The following is a 20,014-nucleotide window of genomic DNA, read 5'->3' as shown; positions in this document are numbered from 1 at the left end:
ATATCTACAGCATTACTATGTCGAAGGACTAGAGTTTCTTATATTGGTGCACAAAGAAAAAACAAAGCAAAACAGAAGAAAACCCTAAAGGTTATCATGGAAAAGTAAAGTCTTAGAGATGTAATAATTTTTACAAGTATTTACAGTAAAGTAAAATGCTGTTGCAGATGAAAAAATATAAAACAATGAGTATATTCTTCATAGCTATGAGGTTCACTATTAGAGTTGCCAAAGATTTTATGTAAATACTTAGTTAGAGGCTGAATTACCATCTCTTACAGAATAAAAGAATCCCATATAGGGAAGGAAGCTGGACAAAATATTCTTTTAAGTATCTTTTTCTTTGCTTATTCGGCTACTCCAATATCTTCTTCTGATACTTGTTTTTGCCTATTTTTCTCATTAGTTGTCTGTCTCACTGGTTGTAGTTTTGTTAGTGGAATGCTTGCTAGATACATCAGTTATAGATGAGGCTTGACATTTCACTTTCTTCAATGACTTCTATACTTGAGTTTTAGATTTAAATATAGTCAAATATACAAAATTGTTTATGGACTGTGATTCTTGCATTTTAAGAACTTCTTCCCTATTTTGAGTTAAGATATTATCCTCTAATTTCCTCTCTTTTAGTTTGCTTTTCACATTTAGCCTTTAAACTCAACTATTTTTTAGAGTGGTATGAGGTAGGGATCCACCACTTATCCCCCTTTTGGGTAATCAATTGCCCTGGAACTATTTATGAATATGGTGTTCTTCTCAGTGATTTATCATGACATTTCTGTCTTATACAAAGATTCCACTACTGTTTGGGAGCTTCTGGGCTTACTGATCTGTCCTACTTATTTTTATCCTGGGCAATAGCACCCTGGTTTAATTACTGCACTTAATAAATGTTGCTACATTTAGCAAGACTATATTTACCACCTTGATTATTCTTGGCTCTTTAAGTCTTGCTTGTAAATTTTAGGATCAGCAAGCCACATTTAACAATAAATCCTGTCAGAATTCTGCCTGGAATGACATTGAATTTGTAAGCACATTAAGGGTAAACTGCTATCATCTTTCAGTCTCACATTCATTTAAAGTATAATTACTCATTTTGCTGGTCATCTTTAACTTCCTTCAATGTATTTTTATAATATTTTCCATAAGACCTGATATAGTTTATCTGTTTCATTCTTAGGCATTTTACTGTTTTTCCTGTTGTTGCAGCTATTGCAATTATAATCTTTTTAAAACTAGATTTTCTAATTGGGTAGCTGAGTGAGGATCACTCATCAAATGTTTAAAACTGATGATGGTGTGCATTTTTTGTGTTATCTTTTATTTTAAATCTTTATGTTATAATGTTTTTGGTAGTGGAAGCACCCATCTATTATTCTTCGTTTGATAAGCCCTTTTTATCATAAATATGTCAGCTCTTGTGGAATAACTTTTTCTGTATCTATTAGGATGATATAGTTTTTTTAATTAAGAAAATTTTTCAAATGCTTAATCATTCATGCCACCTTAATCATTATTACGTTCTTATAATCACTGTACTCAACTTGCTGATATTTATTAAGGATTTCTGCTTCTAGGTTTGTAAGTTGCAATATTTCTTTCTTTTGCTACCTTTTTCTGGTTTGGGTATCAAGATTATATCAATATTTCTTTTTTTTTCTACTATTCAAAACAGAGTAGAAAAAAAGGAAAGCTCAAAATAGGGATTATCTGTTGCTTTAAGAGTATATAAAGTTACCTATAAAACCATTTGGCATGGAGAATTTCATAAGCTTATGGGTTGTACTATCCATAAATTTATCTACATAATTTATGGACATATTATCTATTGGATTTATGGATTATCATCTAATTTGAATAAAGTAACTCATCAAATAAATAACTGGCTTAAATGAGTATTGTTAAAAATTATAGTGAGAAAAATATTAAAAATGCAAGCACTAGCAAATAACAACATTAAAAAGAGCATAGCTGACACTGCTACCACTAGTATAAGCTCTTTACTGACTATACCATGAGGTAAAAACAGTGAAATCTGGCCAAAAAGGATTAAATTCATAAGGAAGCTATTTGAAATATGGGTTTATACTTTCTATCATTGCTAATGAATCTCTTCTAAAGTATATTATCATTCAGTTAAGATACTGGCAGTGAAGTCATCATGATTAGCAAGGCATTTATAAAAATTGTTTATAACATTTTAATTTAAATCCTAAAATATTTATAGAAAGATTAGTACATATAGTGTGTTAGTAGGTACATACACACACATACATATGCACACCCAAATGCATCCAAGGGTATGTGCTCAAATTTTCCTTGTTTGGTGTGCAAGCAGGCAAATTTTAAGAAACTGCCAATCCATACCATGGCAGAATGGTTTCATAAAAGAAAATATGATCTTGTTACTCTCAGTCTAGTAGCTTTCTACGACTCCAAGAAAAATCGAAATTTCATCCCTACTTACTTCTTTAGCTTCATCTGTCATCATTCTTCCCCTTACCCTCTATATCTTAAATCACATTAAACTAAATAATTTCTACCCTCAAGTAAGACCAGAATCACATGACAAAAAGTTATCCAAAAATTAAAATTATCAAGAAGACTACTTACAGATTTATATCCACTATCACTAGTCTTTCCACCCTCAGGATTTTCACATATTTTTGCACTTTACTTAGACTATTATAATAATTTAAATAATTACATGACTTGTTTTCTATATATACTTGGATCTGTCTTGCCACTTAACTTCATAGAATCAAAATCTAAAAACCGGAAATTTACTTTTAAAATCTGTTTCTCTCTAACCTCTAGCTAGTCAGTCATCCTAATTCTACTCATTGGACCATTCACAGAAAATTCAGTTCTATGTTAGGGTAACAGCCATACAAATATTTATAGATCACTATCACATTACTTCTAAGGCTTCTTCTCTGGTGGTAAGGAATAGGAGGGAGAGAGTATGGTGAGACTAGTATTTGAGTATCTTTCATGAGTTTGTTACTAAATATTTAATTCTCACATTGCTCCAATGGGTCCATTATTATTATGGCCAAATTACAAAGGAAGAAATTAAAGGTCTGATAAGTAACGTTACCTATTACTTAAGTTACCTACTCTGTAACTTAAGTAACAGAGCTGGGATTTCAACCACAAGCCTGTCACATACCAAAGCCTATGTTCTAGTCTCTTCAGAAATCCCCAAAATGAGAGGAGACACAAGGGAATATAAGGCATGGAAAAGCAAATAAAAAAAATTCTAAAAATCCTCTGTTTTCTGATTTCCAAAATTCTATGTACTGATATTTTTTTTCCTTAAGGCTTCAGGGGTGTCCAACCCTTTGACGTGAGGATTTTTTTTTTTTTTTTCTTATCTGTGGTGGCAGATACCATAAAAATTGCACAGGGAACCACCACCCACCACCACCACCAGTCCCTGCTTTTTAAAGCTCAGCAGCTATCGTTAGTTTATTTTATGTGTGGCCCAACACAATCAGGGAAGCCAAAATGTTGGACACCCATGTGATATCATAGTTATCTAACATTTCTTTCTCTGTCTTCTAACCTATTATCTTAAAATTTGTCAGAAATTGTCACATAAATGCTTGCAACCTAGTATTAGTGAATGAAAAAGGAAAAATTATTCCCATATTTCAGCCTCTCTAAATTTTAATCTGATTTACACACTGAAACAACTCTCTCTTCAAACACTTACTAGTATATTCTTCTTAAGAGACCCAAACTAACATCATTGCTTTCTGGTATTAAATTTAATGCTTTTTTCTTATGGCTTCAAAAACTGACAATACGATTCCTAACCCATATTAACAAAAGCTACCTCAATTGTCCTTTGCTCGGATAAACACTTAAGTCCTCACATATACTTAAAAGCCTCTTCTTGCCTTTCCTCTGTGAAGTTATGCTTCTCTTTTAATTAAAGTCCAACATGGTCTTCATTGCACAGGCTCCTTATGACTTATGTCTCCATACAGTTAGTTACATGATAACATTATATTTGTCACACATATTCCATTTCCTCTGTTCCCAGTTACATCATAAACTGGAAGATAAATCATCTACTTTTTTCCTCACCTAAGTACAAAAAAAACTAAACAAGCAGGTGCTTAATTAATGTTTTTAGCTGTCCACTCAAAAAACAGTTATTTCTTATAAACATCTCTTTATTTATATCCTTTATTTTTAAGCTGTTTATTAGGATTTGTTCATCATAAACTTTATTGCAAAAGGAGTTGAAATCAACTAAAATTTCCTCTTTCATGAACAAAGATGCAAATACAAAAGCTGTAAATTTGTATTCTTTCTAGTCCATATTACATGAACAAATTAAAAGTCATTACATCCAAAATAAATTTCCTTATGAATATAAAAAGTTGCAAATATGCATTTAAGGATATACAACATAAAATTATATATTACATGCACACAAAAATCTTACCTTGCTGAGTATTTTGTTCTTGCATTCGATTCACAGTGAGGTCTAAGGGGCCTTCCTGCTCTTCCTGAAGGGAGTTTTCTGCTTGATTCATTTGGATACTTTTACATACTACACTTGGTCCAATTGAACCATTTCTATTCTCTTGAGTTTTACCACTTTTTGAAATGTACTCAATCGCAAATTGACGTATCATCTTTTTCATTAATTCCTGAGCAACTAGGGGAATGTTAGGATCACAGTTCTGAGGAAGATCTAGGGAAGAAATAAATATAATAATCATTTTAAAAAGAGAAATGCAAATTTTACCAACATTTAAATTTATTTTTATTACAAATTAATGATTTCAGAAGTCTTTTAGCATCAGTCCATAACTTCCACTGTTTTCTGGGAATTAGCAACAGAAGCTTTGTAGATTTAATTAGTTTTATAATAATATATCAATCAAAATGTAGCATATTTAATTATTTCGTATGATTAAACATTCTCTGGTCCCAAACTAAAATACAGATAAAGAATTATACATAGAAGCGGAACAATTTATTCTCAAGAGTTCTAATATTCATTCAGATGTATTTTATTAAGATATTAAAACAGTATGTGAACATAAATTGTATGAATAACCAATTTTTATCCTAATATACAAAGTGCATGCATTAACTAGGAAAACATTATAAATTCTTATAATTCTGTATCCATTAAATTCTTCAATTCTGTAAAATGTGCATTGCATATATATCCTGAATGTCATCATCAAGGATTTTTTATTTCCTTGATTTTTTATATAGAAAAATTTTGATCATAAAGAGAAAATGAAAAAACAGTACGATGATACAGTTTCCACTAATATTCAAGAAATGTTACTGGTCTGCCAAATTTGCTGTCTTTTTAGTTTATTTTTATTTGTAGAACCATCGAAATTGCAGAATAATCACAATTTACTCCTAAATATTTCAGCATGGATATCCTAAGATAATTCTGTACAATGAGAATATCATTGAGAGTTTTACCCAAAACATTTTGATCAAGTACAACTGCCATAAAGGACAGACATAATTAGATCCATATCATGTTACTAGGGCTCTACCTTAGAATTGAATTTAGAGCAAAGTTTAAAGCACAATAGATAGTGCTACTCTGTTTTATTCACCCATTCACTTTTTGTCTCTTTATATTATATTGGGGAATAAGTCCATGTGTAAAACCAAAAAACTTGGCAAAAGAGAGGGAGAAACACAGACAGAGAGAATGCTTCTCAGCTGTTGATTGGTTAGTGAGCCTCCTAAATCACTTGCACAAGTTGTCATAACTACAAAAAAGTAAGTAACTTAAGATTTAGATGTAGGTCAGGAATTGTAAAATCAACTTTTTACAAGGATCAAGCTAGTAGTAAATATTTGCCCAGAAGAATGCTGCCATCTGGAAATGGGGTTTACTGCCCCCTATTAGAAAGAAACACTTATTTTTTCCCTTAATTCTTCATTTTCCAAAGTTAACTAATTTACAAAGCCCTATGTGGCAGCTGCTTCAAGATGGTCCTCAATAATTACTGCCTCTTGATAAAACATTGCTGTGCAATACCCCTTCATCCTCCATGTTGTATCATGGGTGGTCTGTGTGACCAATAGTGTATTGTGAAAGTATCTGTCACTTTGGAGATTATGTTATAAATGAATGAAGGTTTTATACTGGACACTGATGAACACTGATGCTCTTGGTTGTTGTTTTCTCTTTTGTCCCCCTTCATCTCTTTTGTTCCCCTCTCTCCCCTTCCCTCTCTCTCCTTTTCTATCTCCTTCTCTCTTTCACTCATGTGTCCCTTCATCTCTCTCTCTGTCATCACTCATTCTAGAGAAAGCCGTAACTGTGAGCAGTCCCATGAGGTCGCTCACATGAAGAAAGATGGAAGCCTTCTGCAAGCAGCCAAATGTGTGAACTTGCAAGATGTTCTACAGCAATCAAATCTCGTATGACCACAACCCAGATCACTTCTTGATTGCAGCCTTGTGAAAAAGTGAGCCAAAACCAACCAGCTGAGCAACTCTCAGGTTCCTGACCCCAGAGAAAATGTGAAATAATAAATGTCTGTTACCTGAAACTGCTGAATTTTGGAAGTAATTTGTTATGGAGTAGCAAATAATAAAGATTTTGGTACATATTAGTGGGATGCTGCTGTAATAAAAACTGAAAATGTAGGCGTTACTTTCGAAACAGGACATGGGCTTTGGGAATAGTATTAATGAAAGGCTGAAGTAACTTAAATAAGCTGTTAATAGAATACTCACAGCCTTTAAGAAGGCTGCAGAAGAACTAGAAAAATGAGGTAAATATTATTGGAATTATGTTATGGCAGAAAGTTTCACAACACTGTCGTCTTCAGTAACTTGGGAAGTAGAAAATGTGCCCAATGAATTGGGTGATCTATCTAGGGAAATAGCTAAGCAATGAGTGGAAGGTGGCCCCTGGTTTCTTCTTGCTAATTATAGTAAAGTGCAAAAAGGAAGAGATAAACTAAAGGAAGAACTGTGATATGGTTTAGATGTTTGTCCCCTCTAAATATCATGTTGGAATGTGTTTCTGAATATTGAAGGGGGGGTCTGATGGGATGTGATTGGATCATGGTCAAACCAACCCAACTACCCCCATAGACTGTTCTTTTTGATAAACACAGAAATTGCCCCTTCTGGTCTTAAAAGGCTTACAACTTGTTTTATCTGAGTTCCTTCCTCAGAAAAGGACCTTCAGGCCTCTCAAAGAAAATATCAAAGAACTGAAACTCACCAGATGATGGCCCCACATCATGGATCCCTCATTCACCATGATTGTCTCCTTGCCCCTTCCCTAATTCTTGTTTTCTTACACACTGCTATGTTTCTCCCCTGTTATATCAACTTCTAGTTTTTGTCAGGCAGATGGATTTGAGACTGAGTGCCCCATCGCCTTGGCTGCAGCTCCCAATTAAAGCCTTCTTCCTTGGCAATACTTGTTGTTTCAGTGATTGGCTTTCTGTGAAGCAAGCAGCAAGACCTACATCAAATTCCCGGTGCTTTAGTAACAATGCGGGTGGATCCCTCATGAATGATTTAGCACTATCCCCTCAGTGATAAGTGAGTTTTCCCTCAGTTCATGTGAGATCTAGTTGTTTAAAAGTCTGGAACCTCCTCTTTCTTTCTGTCTTGCCATGTGATATGCCAGCTAGTGCTTTGCCTTCCACCACGATTGTAATGTTTAAAAGTCTGGGACCTCCTTTCTCTTACTCTCTTGTCATGAGATATGTCGGCTTCTGCTTTGCCTTCTGCCACGACTGTAAGCTTCCTGAGGACCTTACCAGAGCTGAACAGATACTGGTGTCATGCTTGCACAGACTGCAAGAGCATGAGCTAATTAAACCTATTTTTTGGGGGGGTCTCTCTCTGTCACCCAGGCTGGAGTGCAGTGGTATGATCTTGGCTCACTACAACCTCCACCTCCTGGGCTCAAGTAATTCTCATGTTTCAGCCTCCTGAATAGCTGGGATTACAGGCTTGTGACACCACGCTCAGCTCAGTTTTGTATTTTTAGTAGTAGTTGGCTTTTGTCATTTTGGCAAGGCCAGTCTGAAACTCCTGGCCTCAAGTGCTCTGCTTGTCTCAGCCTCCCAAAGTGCTGGGCTTATAGGCATGAGCCAACATGCCTCAGGTATTTCTTTTTTTCTTTTTCTTTTTGAGATGGAGTGTTGCTCTGTCACTCAGGCTGGGGTGCAATGGTACGATCTCAGGCCACTGCAACCTCTGCCTCCCAGGTTCAAATGATTTTCCTGCTTCAGCCTCCTGAATAGCTGGGATTGTAGGTGTGCGCCACTGCACTCAGCTTATTTCTGAATTTTTGGTAGAGATGACGTTTTACCATACTGGTCAGGCCGAGATATTTGTCTTTTTTTCCCCTTTTCTTTCTTTTTTTTTTTTTTGAGACAGAGTCTTGCTGTGTTGCCCAGGCTGGAGTGCAATGGGCAACAGCGTGCAATGGTGTGATCGTGGTTCACTGCAACCTTCCCCTCCCAGGTTCTAGTGATTCTCCTGCCTCAGCCTCCTGAGTAGCTGGAATTACAGGTACCTGCCACCATGTCCAGCTAAGCTTTGTATTTTTAGTAGAGATAGGGTTTCGCCATGTTGGCCAGGCTAATCTTGAACTCCTGACCCCAAGTGGTCCACGTACCTCGGCCTCCCAAAGTGCTGGGATTATAGGCATGAGCCATCACTCTGGGCCGAGATATTTCTTTATAGCAATGCAAGAGCAGCTTAATCCAGACCGTTAAACAAAGAGACAGCAGGTATTGTTTTGAAAATTCTCAGTCTATATAGAGTGCAAATAATGCCAAAATAAAGAACTGATTGTTAAGCAAAGATTAAATCAGGAAAACAGCTAGAAAAATATACTTCATAAAGGTGACTCATTTTCTTCCAGATATGACACTTAATGTTGTGGGTCTCTTGTGAGTTGTTGTTGCTGTTTTGCAGGGTGGGAGGGGGGAAATGTAAATTCATTAAACAAAAGAACTCTGGGAATTAACCATAGGCTTACAGCCATCAAGGAATGTCTATTCAAGAAAATCAAGCTATCATGGCATTTTAAACTGTACTATTCTTCTTTTGAGCTGAAGCTGCAAGGTAAAACGAACCAACAAACAAATGCACTATTCTCATCCTTCCTCCTCAAGACACACAGAGCCCTCGTGGCAAACACTGAGAGTCTTATGATTCTAGATATATAAGGAAACCTCTGTTCAATCATTAGCTGACCACTAATAGGCTAACTAGGTGAAGATCTCAATGGGCACAGAATACAAAGAATACTAACTTAACAGAATTAGTTTAGAAAAGTCACTAAACAAAGAATAACCATAATGACACAGCAAAAAAACAAAAACAAAAACAAAACACCTTAAGGTGGAACATAATCTGATTTCCAGTTGTCATATTGTATTATTTTAAAGATTTAGTTTTTAAACAAAACATTATAGAACATGCAAAGCAATAAAAATGTACCACACATGGGGGAGAAAGTCAACAGATGACGTCTCTGAGAAAGCCCAGATACTGGACTTAGCAGACAAAAAACTTTAAATCAGATATTTAGAGGATGTTCAAGAATGAAAGAACACTGTGTATAAACAACTAAAGCATGAGGAGACTATTTCACCAAATAGGCAATTATATATATAAACAGAAGTTATAACAAAGAACCATACAGCAATTGTAAAGTTTGAAAGTACACAAATTAAAATTAAAAATTCACTAAACACACTGGTAGATTTGAGCTGGCAGAAGAAAGAACCAATCAACTTGAAGATAGGTCGACTGAGATTATTCAGTCTAAGGACAAAGACTGAATAAAGGGGAAGGTAGGTAAGTAGGTAGGTGAACAGAGCCTCAGAGACCTGTGGGACACCAATTAAATGTATCAAGACTTGCAAATGGTATTCCCAGAAGGAGAGAAGAGAGAAAAGCAGAAATAATATTTGAAAAAAAGGAAAATGCCCCCAATTTGAAGAAAACATTTATTTGCACATCTAAGCAGCTCAACAAATGCCAAGCAGAATAAACTCAGAGATCACATTTAGGTGCATCCTAATCAAACCAAAGACAAAGAATAAATTTTGAAAGCAGCAAGAAAAAAAAATCATCACAAGTAAGGGACAAAACAAATCCTTAGCTAAATTGACCAAGAAAATAACTAGAGAAGGCCTGAGTTATCTTTTAAAACAAGAAATGAAAGAAGATATATCACCAATGATCTTAAAGAAACACAAAAGAGGGGTTCTTTTGCAAGATGGCCCAGTAAGAACAGCTCCAGTCTGCAGCTCCCAGCGAGATCAAAGCAGAAGGCCGGTGATTTCTGCATTACCAAGTGAGGTACCAGGTTCATCTCATTGGGACTGGTTAGGTAGTGAGTGCAGCCCATGAAGGGTGAACAGAAGATGTGGCATTGTCTCACCTGGGAAGCACGAAGGGCCAGGGAACTCCTTCCCCTAGCCAAGGGAGGCCCTGAGAGACTGCCATGAGGAACAGAGCACTCTGGCCCAGATTATATGCTTTTCCCATGCTTTGCAACCCACAGACCAGGAGATTCCCTCCAGTGCCTATGCCACCAGGGGCCTGGGTTTCAAGCACAAAACGGGGTGGCCATTTGGGCAGACACCAAGCTAGCTGCAAGAGTTTTTATTTTTTTTTTCATATGCTAGTGGTGCCTGGAACGCCAGTGAGACAGAACTGTTCACTCTCCTGAAAGGGGGCTGAAGCCAGGAAGCCAAGTGGTATAGCTCAGCATATCCCATCCCCAGAGCCCAGCAAGCTAAGATCCATTGGCCTGGAATTCTCACTGCCAGCACAGCAGTCTGAAGTCAACCCGGGATGCTCAAGCTTGGTGGGGGGAGAAGTGTTTGCCATTTCTGAGGCTTGAGTAGGCAGTTTCCCCCTCATAGTGTAAACTAAGCTGCTAGGAAGTTCGAACTGGGCAGAGCCCACTGCAGCTCAGCAAAGCTGCTGTAGTCAGACTACAGCCTCTCTAGATTTCTCCTCTCTGGGCAGGGCATCTCTAAAAAAAAAAGCAACAGCCTCAGTTAGGGGCTTATAGATCAAATTCCCATCTCCCTGGGACAAAGCACCTTGGGGAAGGGGCAGTTACGGGTGCAGCTTCAGCAGACTTAAACACTCCTGCCTACTGGCTCTGAAGAAAGCAGCGGATCTTCCAGCACAGCACTTGAGCTCTGCTAAGGGACGACTGCCTCCTCAAGTGGGTCCCTGACCCCTGTGCCTCCTTTCTGGGAGATGCCTCACAGGAGGGGTCAGCAGACAACTCATATAGGAGAGCTCCGGCTGGCATCTGGTGGGTGCTCCTCTGGAAAGAAGCTTCCAAAAAAAGGAACAGGCAGCAATCTTTGTGGTTCTGCAGCCTCCACTGGTGATACAGGCAAACAGGGTCTGGAGTGGACCTCTAGAAAATCCCAGCAAACCTGCAGCAGAGGGACCTGACTGTTACAAGGAAAACCAACCAACAGAAAGGAACAGCATCAACATCAATCAAAAAGACATCCACACAGAAACTCTATCCGAAGCTCATCAACATCAAAAACCAAGGGTAGGTAAATCCATAAAGATGAGGAAAGAACAGTGCAAAAAGGCTGAAAATTCCAAAAACCAGAATGCCTCTGCTCCTCCAAATGAACATAACTCCTTGCCAGCAAGGCAACAAAACTAGATAGAGAATGAGTTTGACGAATTGACAGAAGTAGGCTTCAGAGGGGGGGTAATAACAAACTCCTCCAAGCTAAAGGAGCATATCCTAACCCAATGTAAGGAAGCTAAGAACCCTGAAAAAATGTTAGTGGAATTGCTAACTAGAATAGCTAGTTTGGAGAAGAACATAAATGATCTGATGGACCTGAAAAACACAGCACAAGAACTTCATGAAGCAAACACAAGTATCAATAGCCAAATTGATCAATTGGAAAAAAGGATATCAGAGACTGAAGATCAACTTAATGAAATAAAGCATTAAGACAAAATTAGAGAAAAAATGATAAAAAGAAACAAGGCCTCTAAGAACTATGGGACTATGTGGAAAGACCAAACCTACATTTGATTGGTGTACTTGAAAGTGATGGGGAGAGTGGAATCAAGTTGGAAAACACACTTCAAGATATTATCCAGGAGAATTTCCCCAACCTAGCAAGACAGGCAAACATTCAAATTCAGGAAATACAGAGAACCCCAAGACACATAATCGTCAGATTCATCAAGGTTGAAATGAAGGAAAAAATGCTAAGCGCAGCCAGAGAGAAAGGTTGGGTTACCCACAAAGGGAAGCCCATCAGACTAACCACAGATCTCTTTGCAGAAACCCTACCAGCCAAAATAGAGTGTGGGCCATTATTCAACATTCTTAAAGAAAATAATTTTCAACCCAGAATTTCATATCCAGCTAAACTAGGCTTCTTAAGCGCAAAGGAGAAATAAAATCCTTTACAGACACACAAATGCTGAGAGATTTTGTCACCACCAGGCCTGCCTCACAAGAGTTCCTGAAGGAAGCACTAAACATGGAAAGGAAAAACCAGTACCATCCACTGCAAAAACATACCATATTATAAAGACCATCAAACTATGAAGAAAATCAACTAATGGGCAAAATAACCAGTTAGCATCATAATGACAGGATAAATTCACATATAACAATATTAACCTTAAATATAAACAGGCTAAATGCCCCAATTAAAAGACACAGACTGGCAAACTAGATAAAGAGAAAGATCCATTGGTGTTCTGTATTTAGGAGACCCATCTCATGTGCAAAGACACACGTAGGCTCAAAATAAAGGGATGGAGGAATATTTACCAAGCAAATGGAAAGAAAAGAAAAACAAACAAAACACGAGGGGTTGCAATCCTAGTCTCTGATAAAACAGATTTGAAACCAACAAAGATCAAAAAAGACAAGGAAGGGCACTACATAATGATAAAGGGATCAATGCAACAAGAACAGCTAAGTATCTTAAATATATATGCACCCAATACAGGAGCACCCAGATGCATAAAGCAAGCTCTTAAGAGACCTACAAAGAGACTCAGACTCCCACACAATAATAGTGGGAGACTTTAACTCCCACTGTAAATATTAGATCAACGAGGTAGAAAATTAACAAGGATATTCAGGACCTGAACTCAGCTATGGACCAAGCAGACCTAATAGATATCTACAGAATTCTCCACCCAAAATCAACAAAATATATATTCTTCTCAGCACCACGTTGCACTTATTCTAAAATTGACCACATAATTGGAAGTAAAACACTCCTCAGCAAGTGCAAAAAAACAGAAACAGCAGTCTCTCAGACCACAGTGCAATCAACTTAGAACTGAACTCAGGATTAAGAAACTCACTCAAAACCACACTACTACAAGGGAATTTAACAACCTACTCCTGAATTACTGGGTAAATAATGAAATTATTAATGAAGGCAGTAACAGAGAAGCTCTTTGAAACCAACAAGAACAAAGACACAATGTACCAGAATCTCTGGGACACAGCCAAAGCAGTGTTTAGAGGAAAATTTATAGCACTAAATGCCCACAAGAGAAAGCAGGAAAGATCCAAAATCAATACCCTAACATCACAATGAAAAGAACTAGAGAAGCAAGAACAAACAGATTCAAAACCTAGCAGGAGACAAGAAATAACTAAGATTGGAGCAGACTGAAGGAGTCAGAGACATGAAAGACCCTTCAAAAAGAATCAATGAATCCAGGAACTGGTTTTCTGAAAAAAATCAACACAACAGACCGCTAGCCAGACTAATAAAGGAGAAGAAGAATCAAACAGACACAATAAAATTGATAAAGGGAATGATCCCAGAGAAATAAAAACTACCATCAGAGAATACTGTAAACACCTCTATGTAAATAAACCAGAAAATCTAGAAGAAATGGATAAATCACTGGACACATAAACCCTCTGAAGACTAAACCAGAAAGAAATCGAATCCCTGAATAGACAACATGTCCTGAAATTGAGGCAGTAATGAATGGCCTACCAACCAAAAAAAGCCCAGGACCAGATGAATTCACAGCCAAATTATACCAGAGGTACAAAGAAGAGCTAGCACCATTCCTTCTGAAACCAAACAACAGAAAAAGAGGGACTCCTCCCTAACTCATTTTAGGAGGCCAGCATCATCCTGATACCAAAACCTCGCAGAGACACAACAAAAAAAGAAAATCTCAGGCCAATATCCCTGATGAACATTAGTGTAAAAATCCTAACAAAATACTGGCAAACCAAATGCAGTAGCACATCAAAAAGCTTATCCACCATGATCAAGTGGGCTTCATCCCTGGGATGCAAGGCTGGTTCAACATATGCAAATCAGTAAATGTAATCCATCACATAAACAGAATCAATGACAAAAACAACATGATTATCTTAATAGATGCAGAAAAGGTCTTTGATAAAATTCAACACTCCTTTATGCTAAAAACTCTCAATAAACTAGGTACTGATGAAACGTATCTCAAAATACTAAGAGTTATTTATGACAAACCCGCAGCCAGTATCATACTGAATGGGCAAAAGCTGGAAACACCCCCTTCAAAAACCAGCCCAAGACAAGGATGCCCTCTCTCATCACTCCTATTCAGCATAGTATTGGAAGTTCTAGCCAGGGAAATCAGGCAAGAGAAAGAAAGAAAGGATATTCGAATAGGAAGAGAGGAAGTCAAATTGTCTCTGTTTGCAGAGACATGATTGTATATTTAGAAAACCCCACTGTCTCAGCCCAAAATCTCCTTAAGCTGATTAGCAACTTCAGCAGTCTCAGGATACAAAATCAATGTGCAAAATCACAAGCATTCCTATACACCAATAATAGACAGAGAGTCAAATTATGAGTGAACTCCCATTCACAATTGCCACAAAGAGAATAAAATACCTAGGAATACAACTTACAAGGGATGTGAAAGACCCCTTCAAGGAGAACTACAAACCACTGCTCAAGGAAATAGGAGAGCACACAAATAAATGGAAAAACATTCTATGCTCATGCATAGGAAGAATCAATATTGTGAAAATAGCCATGCTGCCCAAAGTCATTTATAGACTCAATGCTATCCCTATCAAGCTACCATTGACTTTCTTCGCAGAATTGGAAAAAACTACTTCAATGTCCATAGAGAACCAAAAAAGAGCCCGTATAGCCAAGACAATCATAAGCAAAAAGAACAAAGCTGGAGGCAGCATGCTACCTGACTTCAAACTATACTACAAAGGCTACAGTAACCAAAGCAACACGGTACTGGTACCAATACAGTACCAGAGATATAGACCAATGGAAGAGAACAGACCCCTCAGAAATAACACCACTCATCTACAACCATCTGATCTTTCACAAACCTGACAAAAACAAGCAATGGGAAAAGGATTTTCTATTTAATAAATGGTATTGGAAAAAATGGCTAGCCATATGCAGAAAAATGAATCTGGACCCCTTCCTTACATCTTATACAAAAATCAACTCAAGATGGATTGAAGACTTAAATGTAAGACCTAAAACCATAAAAACCCTAGAAGAAAACCTAGGCAATGCCATTCAGGACATAGGCATGAGCAAAAACTACATGACTAAAACACCAGAACCAATGGCAACAAAAGCCAAAATTGAAAAATGGGATCTAATTAAAGAACTTCTGCCCAGCAAAAGAAATTATCATCAGAGTGAACAGGCAACCTACAGAATGGGAGAAAATTTTTGCAATCCATCCATCTGACAAAGGGCTAATATCCAGAATCTACAAAGAACTTAAACAAATTTATAAGAAAAAAAAAAAACAACCCCATCAAAAAGTGGGTGAAGGATATGAACAGACACTTCTTAAAAGAAGACATTTATGTGCCAACAAACACATGAAAAAAAGCTCATTATCACTGGTTACTGGAGAAATGCAAATCAAAACCACAATGAGATACCAACTCATGCCAGTTAGAATGGTGATCATTAAAAAGTCAGAAAACAGATGCACTGTTCGCAATAGTGCCCATCAATGATAAGTGCCCATCAATGATAAGACTGGATAAACAAAATGTGGCACATATACACCACGGATTCCTATGCAGCCATGAAAAAAGGATGAGTTCATGTCCTTTTCAGGGGCATAGATGAAGCTGGAAACCATCATTCTCAGCAAACTAACACAAAAACAGAAAACAAACATCACATGTTCTCACTCATAATGGGAATCGAACAATGAGAACACATGAACACATGGACACAGGGAGGGAAACATCACACACCAGGGCCCGTCAGGGGGTAGGGGACTAGGGGAGGGACAGCATTAGAAGAAATATCTAATGTAGACGATGGGTTGATGGGTGTAGCAAGCCACCATGGCACATGTATACCTATGTAACAAACTTGCATGTTATGCACATGTATATCAGAACTTAAAATATAATTAAAAATAAATATATAAAATTGAATTAAAAATATAAAGAAACACAAAAGATTATTTAAAAATATAATAAAAAACAGTATGTCAACAAATTAGATAACCTAGATGAAATGGCCAAATTTCTAGAAGGACAGAAACTACCAAATTGACTCAAAAAGTAACAGAAAATATGAATAAACCTGTGAAAAGCAAAGGGACTGAATTCATAACCAAAAATCTACCCCCAAGAGGGATCCAAGAACAGATGGCTTCAATGGTAACCTCTACCAGATATTTAAAAGAGAAATTAATCCCAATCCTTAAAAGCTCTTTAATAAAATGGAAGAAACACTTCCAACTATATTTATGACGTCATTATCCTGATATCAAAACTAGAGAAAGTATATGAAAACTATTAAATAAAAAACCCTATCTATTAGTAATACACATATTAGAAATATTGCAGGTTCAGTTCCAGATGATTGCAAAAAAGTGAGTATTCCAATAAAGGTAGTCACAAGAAGTTTTTGTTTTCCCAGTGCCTATAAAAGTTATGTTGACACTATAGTCTATTAAGTGTGTAATAGCATTATGTCTGAAGAAGTACCCATACCTGTGGTGTAATGCTATATATTGGTTCTCATCCATGGTTCTTGGCTAGTATCTCCAACAGCCCTTGTTACAGTCTTTGGTGTGTCAGGTCTCAGGAGCAGGCCCAGGAAACAGAATCTCTCCTGCCCTCCTTTCACCTGGCCCAAAACAGGACTCTAATCACCTGCTTTTGTAACTATGGGTCTTAAGACCCTCCTTAGAGATGGTCTTGCCCTATACCCTGGAAGAAGAAATGCTGATGTCAAGAAGCTTCCATAAAAATCGAAGAAGGCTGGGTTCAGGAGGTTCCAGATAACTGAACATGTGAAGGGCCCTGGAGGCTGGTGCACCCAGGGAGGGCCTGGAAGCTCCACACTCATTGCCCATGCCTTGCCCTATGCTTCTCTTGATCGGTATCCTCTGTAATATCCTCCTAGATATTACTTATTCTAGTAATATCTGTAATAACTAGAATAAGGCAGTTAAGTATTTCCTTGAGTTCTATGAGCCACTCCAGCAAATTAATCAAACCCAAAGAGGGGGTTCATGGAACCCCAACTTGAAGCCAATCAGTCAGAAGTTCCAGAGGTCTGGACTTGCAACTGGTATTTAAGGGTGGGGGCAGTCTTGGGGACTGAGCCCTCACCCTGTGATATGTGACACTGTCACCAAGTATACAGTATCAGAATTGAATTAGAGGGCACCCAGGTGGTGTCCACTGCTTGGTATGTGGGGAAAACCATCCAGGCCTCTGGTCACAGAAGTCTTCTTCTGCATTGCTGACACTATTGTGGTGGTATGAAAATAGAGGAAAAAAAGCTCAGATTGAGAGAGTTTTTCCTGACAAAATATCTTAATTTAAGAATACTTTACTGTTAAAAAAAATTCTGACAATCATCTCCATCTTCGGCGAGTGGTAACCTTTTTGCTGGAGAATCTTGCCTCAATGTTGATACCTGCTGAATGATCAGGGTGGTGGCTGCTGAAGGGTGAGGTGGCTGTGGCAGTTTCTTAAATTAAAACAATGAAATTTGCCCACTGATTGATTCTGCTTTCATGAAACACTTATCTGTAGCATGTGATACTATTTGATGGCATTTTACCCCAAGTAGAACTTGCTTCAAAATTGGAGTTAATCCTCTCAAGCCCTGTCACTCCTTTATCAACTAAGTTTATGGAATATTCTAAATCCTTTGTTGTCATTTCAACAATGCTCACAGGATCTTTGCCAAAAGTAAATTCCCTCTCAGGAAAGCACTTTCTCTGCTCATCCATAAAAAGCAACTTGTCATCTGTTAAAGTTTAAACAAGAGATTGCAGCAATTCAGTCACATCTTCAGGATCTACTTCTCTTTTTAGTTCTCTTGCTGTTTCTACCACATCTGCAATTGTTTCCTCTTGAAGCCCTCAAAATTATCTATAAGGGTTAGAATCAACTTCTTCCAAACTTCTGTTAATTCTAACATTCTGACCTCCTCCCATGAATCAGTAATGTTCTTTTTTTTTTTTAATTTGGCAACCTCCGCCTCCTGGGTTCAAGTGATTCCCCTGCCTCAGCTTCCCGAGTAGCTGAGACTACAGGTGTATGCCACTACAACCGGCTAATTTTTTTTTTTGGTGTTTTAGTAGAGACAAGGTCTCACCATGGTCCCGATCTCCTGACCTTGTGCTCTGACTGCCTCAGCTTCCCAAAGTGCTGGGATTACAGGCATGAGCCACTGCAACCTGCCGAATCAGTAATGTTCTTAATGGCAATTAGTGAATCATTTCTAGAAGGGTTTCAATTTACCTTGTCCAGATCTACCAGAGGAATCACTATCCATGGCAGCTATGGCCTTACAAAATGTATCTTTTATAACAAAACTTGAAAGTATAAATTACTCCTCAATCCATAGGCTGCAGAATAGATGTTCTTGTTTTCAGGGCATGAAAACAACATTAATATCCTTGTGTATCTCCATCAGAGCTCTTAGGTAATCAAGTACATTTTCAGTGAGCTGTAATATTTTTAAAGGAATTCTTTTTTCTGAGCAGTACGTCTCATCAGTAGATGTGACGGTTAATACTCAACTTGATTGGAATGAAGGATGCAAAATATTGTTCCTTGGTGTGTCTGTCAGGGTGTTGAAAGGAGATTAACATTTGATTCAGTGGACTAGGAGAGGTAGACCCACCTTCAATCCAGGTGGGCACCATATAATCAGCTGCTAGCTCAGCTAAGATAAAAGCAGGCAGAAGAATGTGGAAAAATTAGTTTGGGTAAGTCTTCTGGCCTCCATCCTTCCCCGTGCTGGATGCTTCCTGTTCTTGAATATCAAACTCCAAGTCCTTCAGCTTTAGGACCAGTGGTTGGAAAAGGGCTCTTGGGCCTCCAACAACATAGTGAAGGCTGTACTGTCGGCTTCCCTACTTTTGAGGTTTTGGGACTCCGACTGGCTTCCTTGTTCCTTAGCTTGCAGAGAGCCTATTGGGGGACTTCAACTTGTGACTGTGGGAGTCAATACTCTTCAATAAACTCCCTTTTGTATATACAACTATCCTGTTAGTCCTGTCCTATTAAAGAACCCTGACTAACACAGATTTTAGTACTGAAGTAGCTCTAGAGAAACAAAAGTTTAAACATGGAGTTTTTCAGTTGGTTTTGGGGTTTCTGGAATTGTCTGCTTAATATGATTAGATTCAAAAATGTTAAGGACTCTACTTCTAATAGTATGGAGAACACTGATAGTCCTTGGCATGAACTGTTTAAAGAGTTACGCAAATAAATGCATTTGACACTCCTAATTCACTGCTTGTGAGAGGCAAAGAGTTTAGTGACTCTATACATAATGCCTTTGACCATGTGTAAAGAACCAAGGAATATAATGAAGTTGGTTGACTGCTCCTAAGTTCACTAGACAAAGTGATGAAAGAAAACTATAAACTCAGGGATTCTCTCGGCCCAAGAGGAACATACTGAGTCTCAAATCTTCTAAGATTGCCCTGATTAAGAGTTTTATCTCCTGCC

General features: G+C 37.7%; 1 protein-coding gene across 15 annotated transcripts in view; it reads right to left on the bottom strand.

Moving 5' to 3' along the window:
* The window catches only part of LCORL (ligand dependent nuclear receptor corepressor like), a 189,901-nt gene that overhangs the window by 62,852 nt on the left and 107,035 nt on the right, over window positions 1-20,014 (bottom strand). For 14 of the 15 annotated variants that reach the window (XM_037742775.1, XM_017540561.2, XM_037742773.1 and 11 more), the window contains one exon: window positions 4,463-4,714. In XM_037742775.1, coding sequence (XP_037598703.1) covers window positions 4,463-4,714 — 252 coding nt within the window. Of the gene's footprint in view, window positions 1-4,462; window positions 4,715-20,014 lie in introns of those variants that run through there. The other variant, XM_037742778.1, reaches the window with a different exon arrangement.

Source organism: Cebus imitator, unplaced genomic scaffold (genome assembly GCF_001604975.1).
Source record: "Cebus imitator isolate Cc_AM_T3 unplaced genomic scaffold, Cebus_imitator-1.0 Scaffold127, whole genome shotgun sequence".
NCBI classification, from domain to species: Eukaryota; Metazoa; Chordata; class Mammalia; order Primates; family Cebidae; genus Cebus; species Cebus imitator.
The sequence above is the reverse complement of the archived record's forward strand: the minus strand, read 5'-3'. Positions and strand labels throughout refer to the sequence as shown.